This window comes from Ursus maritimus, unplaced genomic scaffold, assembly GCF_017311325.1.
Source record: "Ursus maritimus isolate PB19 unplaced genomic scaffold, ASM1731132v1 scaffold_13, whole genome shotgun sequence".
NCBI classification, from domain to species: Eukaryota; Metazoa; Chordata; class Mammalia; order Carnivora; family Ursidae; genus Ursus; species Ursus maritimus.
The window spans coordinates 70055644-70066579 of NW_024423675.1; the positions used below are offsets into that span (position 1 = coordinate 70055644).

At 52.5% G+C, this 10936-nt stretch overlaps 1 protein-coding gene across 1 annotated transcript in view; it reads left to right on the forward strand.

Annotated features, from left to right (window-relative positions):
* The window catches only part of ERMARD (ER membrane associated RNA degradation), a 27226-nt gene extending 21383 nt beyond the window's left edge, over positions 1–5843 (forward strand). The window contains exons 16-19 of the mRNA XM_008688541.2: positions 2336–2461; positions 2713–2931; positions 3703–3816; positions 5655–5843. Coding sequence (XP_008686763.1) covers positions 2336–2461; positions 2713–2931; positions 3703–3816; positions 5655–5838 — 643 coding nt within the window. The 3' untranslated portion in view covers positions 5839–5843. The remainder of the gene's footprint in view (positions 1–2335; positions 2462–2712; positions 2932–3702; positions 3817–5654) is intronic.
* The last annotated feature ends 5093 nt before the right edge of the window (positions 5844–10936 follow it).

Below are 10936 nucleotides of genomic sequence, written 5' to 3' on the forward strand. Positions count from 1 at the left end.
TGCAGAGGGCTACCGTGCTCACTTCCACCCAGTTTCTCAGCTTAAAAAACAGGTGAGCCTCACACGGGCCATCGGGACGGGCGTGCACGGCTCCTGCCCATGGGTCCAGGCAGCCTGGCAAGCCAGACCTCAGGGGCGACTGGAGGCTGCCGCTCAGGAGCGTGGCCTTGGCCGTGCAGCTCCGTCCCTCTGAGCCTCATGTCCCACATCCAGCAGAGGCAGTAATGGCGGTGTTTGTTGTTTCTGGTGATTTTAGTACTTGAGGTGTGGTGGCTGGGTCAGCAGGTTGTTGCCTTAGCTCGGGACTGCTACCCCATGTGCCAGTGGTGAAGAGTGGCAATGTTCCTTTTACCACGTGAGGCCACAGCTTGTCCCCTTGTGAATTAAATCATGTAAACCACAGACATTTGAGCGTCTCTGCCAGGAAGTCCCCGTGTGGAAATGAGCTTGGGTACTTCACTCTCCACGTAGCAGGATATGAATGAGCTAGGGGTACGGACGGGGTTGTCTTCAAGAGTAGAGCAGTTGTGACAGTTGCTAATGCAGACGTTCCTCGGTGAGCTTGCCTCTAAACGGAAGCTGTAGAATCCACACGTGAGGGTTCAGGGAGAGATGTGTAGCGGCAGCTGGAAGAAACTGCCGAGACGACAGAGTCTCATTGATGACGTCTTAAGAGAAATAGTGTCAGAAGGGGCTGTCAGCAGTGGACATGCAGAGAGTTCTAGAGGTGTTTTGCTGTCCTGGTGCTACGTGAGGGAAGAATTCAACCCGAATACCTGTGTCCCACGGGTTCTAGTTCAGCAGTGAGGCATGAGGCTGCAAGGGAAGACACCAGAGCATGCCTGCAGCACCCTGACCTGCAGTCAGGAGGGAGGAAGGGAAGGGACGAAGAAGGGGGAGCGTCCCGGAAGGAAGAGAAGCTTCAGGAAGGCAGGCTTTGCCCATAGACCTCCGTGGCCGAATCTCCAGCCTCACGAGCCCTGCTGCTCGTTGGCTGCTGCTTCCACAGCCCTGGCTGAGGCCCCTTCATGCCCCACAGTGGGTGTTTCCGACGTCACCCTCCCCGGCAGCCTCTTATTCCTGCTGCCTACGATGTATTCATTTTTCATTTAGCGGTCTTGCAACCCATTCTTTTTAAGGTCATTGCTCTGCTTACTACTGCTGCATGAATTACATTTAGTGGTGTCAGCGTTCGATTTGCTTACACTTCCATGAGTCAGAAATTTGGCATGGGCTTTCCCTGGTTTGGTGTTCCATCTGAGAAGATGAGAAGTTGGTGCAGGGCCTCCTGGAGAACTAGGGAGAGGTTCTGACCTGGCTTCCAGAGTCACACATCCTCACTTCCACTGTGTTGTCTGGGTGAAGACCACTCACCAGAGTACGTCCAGGTTCGGGAGGGGATGCAGACCTCAGCTCTCAACAGCAGGGGCGTCAAGAGTTTGCTAATATGTTTTACAACTACTCCGCATAGTAACTACTTCCTAATCTCCTGCTAATTTCACTGGCCTTCTCTTATCTGATTATATTGAATAACTGAGACCCAGCACCTGGTCTTAAAATGTTGTAAGATCGGTAAGAATTTTAGCAATATATATCTCCTAGAAAGTGATCGCTACGTTCGTAATAGTTACAAACGTATTTTCCAGACTGTTACTGTAAAATCTTTAGAAGCAGTAGGACATTTTCCTCTCAGGTGCTGAGCTGTGAGAAGAGCATCAGGGTTTGGCCCCTCCTGCCTTTGCCTGAAGAGGCTGAGGAGGCAGCCAGGTGAGTTCTATCCTGGGGTCACGCAGACCTCACAGTCCCCAGTGGACGCCAGCCTCCACGTGAGGTCTTGGCCACGCCATGAGAAGACCAAGTGTGGGGGGCGTGCTGGGCCTCGGTGGGTGGGGCAGGCCCCTCGGTGGAGGCGCAGGGGGAACAGTCTCCCTGCTGAGGGCCCAGCGGTGGTGGGACATTTGGGGAGACCAGACACAGGAACGAGGGGCAGTCTTTGTGGGGAGGAGGATGGTGTCCGCTCGAAATATTTAGTGGGTGATTAGACACAGGATCTAAAGGTCAGGAGAGAAGTGGGGACAGAGAGTTTGGAATCGGGATATAGCAGATGCACGTCATGGGAATAACACTTAGATGGTTTGTTGCTTATCTGTCGTCAACAATGTGTTGCTTTTAGCGGATCTTACCGTTTATTTTTACCACTGCCTCTGGTAGTGGCTTTTTCATTTTATATTTGGGAAAACTAAGTTGTAGATTAAGTGAACCGTTAAACATTGTGCATGGGCACTGATTGGGCGTCTTCATCATCGTCCTATATCTACATATCTTCTGTTTTCAGATTAGAAGGTACTTCTGAAACGCAGGCCTGTGAGGCTTTATTCACAGAAATCCTGCAAGAGCTGCTCCGCCACTTGCCCGAGGGGGACGGTGTTGTCAGTGGCTGGGACCGTCTTCCCGATGAGAGGTGAGTCTCTGAGAACTGTGGAAAATTTCGGAGCGCTGGCCAGCCGCGGTGGGGTCCCACACTTCCACGGCTTCTGAGGCGCTGGTGTGCCCGACGAGGGTCTCCTGCACACTCTGCCCCCACAGTAAAGCGTGCGTGTGCGTGCCACCGCAGACCTGAGCACAGTGCGCGACTGGCCACTGCTCCCCAGAAGCTGACCGTCGAGGCGGTGACCATGCGCCATGAGAATTAATGCACGCTCTCATCCCCAGGTGCTCCCAGGTGATCCAGGAGCTCTGCGGCACCCCCGTCCCAACTCTGTTCTGTCCCAGAACTGTTCTGGAAGTGCTCACCGTGCTCCGAAACATCAGTGCACACTGCACCCGCGTGTCCAGCCAGGTCGCTGCCTCTGCGGAGCTGAGACACCAGCAGTGGGTGGAAAGGAGGCTGCGCTCCCGGCAGAGGCAGACCTACCTGCACATGCTCAGTAGGTGTGTGGCTCGCTGTCCTGGTCTGAAGACGCCCCGCTGGGCAGGGGTTCTGTTGGGATGCAGCTCTGATCTTACTTTCAGAGGACATTACAGGACACAGTGTTTTCAATACTGTTATGATTTTGGCGTAAGAGAATATGGGTGCTACTGACCCCAGTGAATATCTGCATTTAAAATGTTAGCAGCAGGTCAGCTTGGGCATGCTGGCATCCTGGTTCCGTACCTGTTGTGTATTTAGGGCATTGTATATCCCTAAGAAATTACCGTTTGGGACAAATTCCTAGAACTCTGAGTTAGTGGTATCTGTATCTATAAAGCTTTTAACGGGTTTTCCTTGGCTGCTTCTGGAAGGTCCACTCCTACCAGCAGTTTCTAAGATGATGCCTGTTATGTTAGATCCTTCCCCAAGCCCTTCCCCTGCAGACACTGAACACGTTTCCATGTTTGCGCCATTTGTGTGTTTCTTCTTGTGACAGTCCTTTACCAAACATCAGACTGTAGGAAAGATGCTGGCAGATGGAGAGACCCAGAACCAGTGGAAGTGCTGGACATGGAGCCAGCGGTGTCCTGCTCCTGGGCGACGGCTGCTGGAAGGCTGGGTGGCAGCAGGACAGGCAGGGCATGGCAGGGCAGGGCACACAAGGAATGCGGCCTTCTCCTGCAAAGTCTGAATTGAAGTTCCCTTGAAAAAAGGATCGAAAAAGAGTTTTCACCAATTTAAGTGCAAAATACTTACATTTGTCAAAATTTAACTTCCTTCATCTTTTTTAGTATTAAGCTTCTGTCTCCTGTGCTTTACCTGATTTTATTGCTGATTGCCCTGGAATTGGTCAACATTCACGTGGTTCATGGAAAAAATACTTACGAATATCAACAGTATCTAAAGTAAGTGTGTTGTATGTGTAAGAAATGAAAATTTACTTTAAGTTTTGGTAAATTTAAGTGATTTTTCACTTCGGGTTATTTTATTTTATTATTATTATTTTATGTTATGTTAGTCACCATACAGTACATCCCTAGTTTTTGATGTAAAGTTCGATGATTCATTACTTGCGTATAACACCCAGTGCTCCATGCAATACGTGCCCTCCTTAATACCCATCACCGGCCTATCCCGCCGCCCACCCCCCCTCCCCTCTGAAGCCCTCAGTTTGTTTCCCAGAGTCCATAGTCTCTCATGGTTCATTCCCCCTTCTGATTACCCCCCCTTTCATTATTCCCTTCCTTCTCCTCCCGATCTTTCTGCTATTTCTTATGTTCCATAAATGAGTGAAACCACATGATAATTGTCTGTCTCTGCTTGACTTATTTCACTTAGCATAATCTCCTCCAGTCCCGTCCATGTTGCTGCAAATGGGTAATCGTTCTTTCTGATAGCTGAGTAATATTCCATTGTATATATGGACCACAACTTCTATAGCCATTCATCTGTTGAAGGGCATCTCGGCTCCTTCCACAGTTTCACTATTGTGGACAGAGCTGTTATGAACACTGGGGTGCAGGTGCCCATTGTTTTTTCAAACCCACAGTCTTGGTTGGCTCTTCACTGGTTTTCTCTGGATTTTGGTGCAAGTTTGTGAACCTTTAAAACTAACACCTGTGTAGGGTCATCTCAGAACATTAAATGTGATGAGCTTGCAAACGCTTTCAGCTTTCCTCCTAACACCACCACAACCCAGAGAGTGATACTGCTGATGCTTTGTGGGTAGCACATACCTCGTGTTTAAAGTGAACATAGAAGCAGGACTGGCGTTTTCTTAAACTTGGAACCCAGGTGGGAACCAGGGTTGCGATGCGGCAGAAATGCTGAATACCTGTTATGGTGGAGGTCTGGGGCCCATCGGTAATCGCCCCCCCCCCCCCCCCCCCGCCGCCCCCGCCTTGGCACCGTTGACATTCTGCTCTGGGAGGTCATCCGCGGTAGGCCGTCTGAGCACGCATGGTGGGAGCAGCGCCCTGGCCCCCCGTGCCGTGTGCCGGTAGCCCTGCACGGTGACAGCTCAAGATGGTGCAGACATTGCCAGGCACAGAGTCATCCCCAGCTGAAGACCACTCTCTAGATGAAGGATCTGTGGACTTCCATTATATTACTCCTTTAACTTCTAAGTTTGAAAATACTCAGAATTAGAAGTTGGGGAACATTTTAGCCTGCTTGGCAAACTGGGGAGAATGTGGAAAATAGAAGAGGACGTGATCCCCACACATTGGAGAGGAGCCCGGGAGCCATCAGATAAAAACCTCTCAGCAGTGCTGTGTCCGAGTGGAAAGTGTCTCCCGCGAGGCAGTGCACCTGCACCCCGAGCGCAGGCGCGGGATGCCTGGGGTCGGAGGGCGGCACCCGCACAGAGCCGCGGGGCCTGCACGCTCCCTGTTGTGTGCATTGCGTGCTCACGTGGCGTTTAATCCGGGCGGTCGCTAATGCCTTTTCTGGAGCTCAGTTCCGTCACGTGCAACCATCTTACAAAGTGAGAGTGAGTTTAACAAGGTGCTCGGGGGAGTAACTCGTCTGGGGTCCAGCCGCCTCTCCAGGGACGTGTACGTTCAGCATCTCTTCGTCTAGCTTCTGTTATCACTTCCTGTTTGCATGTAGTTTTTTTATTTGAATGTACAGACAAAAATTCAGTACAGTACTTTAGTTTTAATTCCAAAACAAAAAGAGTGTATTTAAATCATTGTTGCATTTTATAATAGAATAAAGAAATTAATTTTTTTCATTAAAACAGGTTCTTAAAGTCGATCTTGCGGTACACGGAGAACCTGGTGGTTTACACCAGCCAACAGAAGAACAAGTGGAATGAAACTATCAATCTTACACGAACAGCACTGTTGAAAATTTGGACTTTTAGTGAAAAGAAACAAATGTTAATACATTTAGCCAAGAAATCCACAAGTAAAGGAGTTTTATGAAAACACTTAGAGGTCAAGATACTTTTGGCTACATCTGAAAACCCAGCCTGAATAGGCTTTACCAGCACGGACATTGAAAAGCCAAAGGTAGGGTGGATTGCAGGCTCTGCTTGATTAGGGATCAAGTTCTGTTTTTCTGCAGCTTTCTGAACTGCTGTTCCCATGTTTGTGTGAACCTCGGACTGGGTCCCTTCCTGGGACCTAATGGCTGCAGCATTTTGGCCACCATGACACAGTGTCCAGGGGGAGCTTTTCACCCACATGTCACCCAGAAAACTCAAAACAGTCACTGTGGCCAGGACCCTGCCCCCATCCTCACTGGCGATGACTGGGTAGACTTCAATCCTGAGCCACCACAGGGCACGGAGAAAGAGCGTGGGCCAGTCCGGCCTCATCCTGGAGCTGAGAGTAAGGTTGGATGATCCACATCCCATGGGACAGAGTTGGGGAGGAGGGTATGGTGGGCAGACATGGGTGCTAGGCAGCAGGTTTGCCCGTCCATGTGTGGCCAGGAGAGCAGGAGCCATGGCACCCGTCTGGGTGGGGAGGGTTTCTCATAGGAGTGGGGAGAGCTGGAGGAGTGAGGGTCAAGGGTGCAGTCACCCCGGTCCTGCTCAGAGAGCCAAAGTCCGTGATTCTCAAGGGCTCTCTGTGCTGCTGCAGTTGTCTGGGTCATCTGTCTGGTGACAGTCCAAAGCCAGCAGCTCTCAGGACCCGCTGTGAGGCTGTCCCAGACCTCAGGTCTGCATATGCGCTAGGCCACACACAGTGAATCGTGGCCTCTTAATCCACCATCCAAACCTCCCAGGCAGGGTCTAGCCCATGTTCTAGTCCAAGGAACAGTGTCCATCCTGTGTGTTTCTGGCTTCTCTGCTGTTGGAGAGCAGTGCTGAGGAGACCTCAAAAGGGAAGGGGTGGTGCTGTGGGACGACAGACATTCCATCCATCCCTTGGCCAACTCAACACCCACCACCCCCTTTTAAACTAAACTCCAGGACAGAGAGCACGAGCTGTGCCTGTGATGCACCCTTCTCTGGTGCAGGTGTAGATCCCAGATCCCACATGGCTGAGCTTCTGCTCCTGCGACTTGTTCTTTTGCAGCAGTCACACCCTCCCTTGGACAGATTCTAATTTAAATGGTAATTTATGGGATTAGCCACTCAACCCTCCAGATATTGGAGCTGCAGTGAAAGAACTGATACATTTACCAAGCACATGGAGAGATGGGTGGAGCTCCTGTGCACCTTGCGTTTGCTCCTGGTGAGACGACAGATGTTGGTATTAAAAATTCCCTTTTCTACAACCCATTCCATGTTCCTCTGCCTCCACCACCCACTTCTGTTGGTGGTGGTTCCTCACCTGGTGGGTTGACCCGGACCTCATTCCTGAGAGGTCTCCCTCCAAGAAGTCTTTCTGGTTTGGGCAACTCATTCTCCATTGGCTCTGATTGCTGGAAATGGGAATTCTAGGAGGTTCTCCAAAGGATCTCCTAAATTCCAAACACACTCCTGCTTGCCCCTGTCTGGCAGCAGGCCTGTCCTCAGGGGAGTGGGCAGCAGTGACCCAAGTCATTACAGTCAGCTGGCTTTGCATTTTGGTTCTTGGTGCAAGGTGTCCAGGGCAGCCAGGTGACCTCTCAGCCTGCAGGCCGATGGGACACTCGTGTCGCTCTGCGGAGCAGACCTTCCTAGGAACAGATATTCATGTCAGCAGAGCCCAAGATTCTCAGAGGGCCGTGCTAGTGGCTGATGCAGCGAGAGGGACCATCCCCACGTCACATGCTTCCTCCAGCTGTGTGTTCGGTGCGGGCAAGACCACGCTGTAAGGTCATGAGGGGCAGTTCAGGGCACAAGGCACTGCCACAAGCCAGCATCTCGAGCGGAGCCCCTGCCATGTTGTCCAGCTGGGTGGTTGGGGGTGCAGAGCCCGTGCCGAGGTGGGGATCATCCACGGACCTTGTTGCCAGACTTCTGTGGGAGACAGACCTCTTAGAAGCAGTGCTGTCAGAACCATGGCGGTGAGTAAGGCTTTTGCGGGGGGTCACTGACAGGCACAGAAAGGTCACGGACATCCACAGATGGGTCATCGTGTCCCTGAACACCAGGGGTGAGCTCCCACCCGGGAGATGTCATCTGCATGTTGCTCCTTTCGGGAGCTCGAGCCGCTTCCCCTTCCTCAGCCCTTGTCCACAGCTGAGACCCACCTGCCACTGATTTCCAGTCCTGTTCCTTCTGAGACCTGGACTGCCACTGCCCGCTTTCCTGGAGACCCGTCCTCCGGACTGTTGCGTTCTCCAGGTAACGTGAACTGTGACACGCGGTGCTTGACCTGCTGCTCCAGGGTCACCCTTGAGGCTCTCATGCTACCATTCTTCACCTTTTTTTTTTTTTTAAAGATTTTATTTATTTATGTGACAGAGAGACAGCCAGCGAGAGAGGGAACACAGCAGAGGAGTGGGAGAGGAAGAAGCAGGCTCCCAGCGGAGGAGCCTGATGTGGGACTCAATCCCGGAACGTGGGGATCACACCCTGAGCTGAAGGTAGACGCTTAACTGCTGTGCCACCCAGGCGCCCCCATTCTTCACCTTTAAGTGGTACCAATGGTATTCTTCAGAAATCAAATAGAACCTTTTAACAGGTGCGGCGCCTGGGGGGTTCCGTCGGTTAAGTGTCCAACTCTTGGTTTAGGCTTAGGTCATGATCTCAGGGTGGTGAGATGGAGCTCTGTGTCGGGCTCCCTGCTGGGCATGGAGTCTGCTCGAGAGTCTCTCTCCCCCCTCTCTAAAATAAAGTCTTAAAGACCCTTTTTTACTGGCAGGTGCTCCCAGGCAACTCTGGGCGACCGTGGGCACACGAAGAGGGTCTTGTCACTGCGGCAGCGCACGTGGGCATCTGAACCGTCTGCCGCACCTTCAGGACACGCTTGAGCCCTGCCTTGTATGCACGTCACTTCGGTTTAACAATGACGTGCTCCAGCAGCTGCCCAGCCCAAGGCTGCAAAGCGTCAGACAGTGCTCTGACCAGCTCAGGGCGTGGGAACGTGGAGTCCCTGGTGAAGTGCGGCGTCGGAGTCTGTCCCCGCGTCTAGCAGGCGTGGAAGGAGAACCGTTACCTGCAGGGTAGTCTCACGCTCTGCTGCGGGTGCCGGGGACCAGTTGGTGGCTCTGTGTTGGAACTACGGTCTGAGGGGCCGAGCATTTTCTCATTCTGGACCTCGTGCAGCACTGGCTGTATTGTGGGTTATTGGGTAAATGTCTACACAGTGTGCCCACATCTGGTAAGTGTTGCTTCCAGAAGCCAGAAGAGTCTCACTGGTAACTTTCCTAGTGGCCGTGGGTGTGAACATTCCCTGATCGCTGGATCCCTGAAAACTTCCAGTATCCGTGTATTTCATCCAGGTGTCTGGGACATCTTGTGTCGCGTCAGCACATACCATTGGTGGCGGAAGTGTCACCATGTCCTGCGGGATGGCGAGACCATCAATGGCTCTCCCTCTGCCCCTCCCCTTCCCCTACCCATCCTCTCTTTCTCAAATAAATAGAATCTTAAAAAAAACAAATCTCAGATATTCCCACCTTCCAAAGCTTTTGGGTCTCTTCCTCTGAAGGGTGTCAGGGAGCTAGGCCATTGTGAGGTCTAGAATTCAGTACGTTTCAGAGCCAATACTGTGTCCTCATCATCCAGCACCAGGGCATCGATGCTCACACCCCAGAATTCTGCCAGTGCAATTGGGAGAAATTAACAGTTGTTTTCTCGGGTGAAACTCTGTCCTTTTGTCTCCGTGCCTGCTAGGGTTGACCCCATTACCAACGTGGAAGCAGAAAAAGGCAGAAGGGTCGGTTCTCGAGGGTTCCTGGCAGCCGTTCGGGTGTGGCCAGCTTCAGGTGGTGCAAGAGGACATCCCTGTGGCCAGGGGGACTCTCTGGGACTTGGCATTAGAGGCCGACAGAGCCTACCCTGGATGCCCGTTCCCGTGCCCAGACCTGGCTCTGCTCCACGTCCGGGCAGAGACCCCAGTTCAGTTTGCGTTTCTTCCAGGCATCACAGGGCCAGACTCCCAACTGAGCACACACGGCTCCCTCTTGGATGGGCAGTGTCCTCGACACCCACGGGACTTCTCCTCCTCTGGCCCTGCCACTCCTTCCTGATTGGTGTCTAGGCCCTGGCCGTGTGCCTGTCCACGCCTCAGGTGCTGGGATCTGGGCAGACCACCCGGAGGACACATTTCCTGAGTGTTTTCTGGAAAGCAGCAGGAGGAGGTCAGGTTCTCAGCAGCAGACTTGGCAGAATGAGACCCCGGATATCAGGTTCATTCCCACACTTTGGGTTTGGCCACGTGTATGGCCTTTGTCATGCAGGCACAGAAGTTTGGTTATTGTCAGCCCGCCAAAAGCACGATCCTCCTTCCCATTCACGAAGTTCGAGTTCACAAAACTAATATTAACAATGCTGATTTGTGAGTTGACAATTAGAAATATTGTTCACAAAACCAGACAGCTCAAGTTTGCATGAACAGCAGACTGTGTCCGTGTCAGGAGAGGCTGGACACTCTCAGGGCTGTGAACAGGCACATTCTCACCCAGACGTGCTCGGGAGCTGGCCGGCAGAGAGTGGCTGACGCAGAAGTGACGTCAGAGTGAGACCAAGGGGGCAAGTGTTGGCTGAAACAGCGTGCACACACGCAGCCTGTGTCCCCTCGGGGAGACTAGGGGTACTCCCCAGAGGTGGCATTTGCATTGGTTTGGGAAAACCAAGGATTTCAACAGATCCACGCAGATTGGATATGAAAAGTGGAGTCACTGAGGCCCGCTGCGTCAAGTGGCCTGGAGGGGTTGCATGCCTCTTGAGCCAGACTTCCTCATGCCGATCCCTGCGCGGCCAACCCCGCGCCAGGCTGACTGTGGGGACACCTTCTGCAGAAGCCCTAGAGGTCACACAGGGCCAGTACCACACAGAGAAGGAAGTCACTTCCATCTGAGTGTCCGTCCTCACTCTCCCGACAAACATCTCTCATCGCTCACCATCAGGGTTCCTCATTAGCTGTGTCCACCGCTAGGGCCCTGATTCTGTCCCTAGTGCTTCTCACATCCCCATTTCCT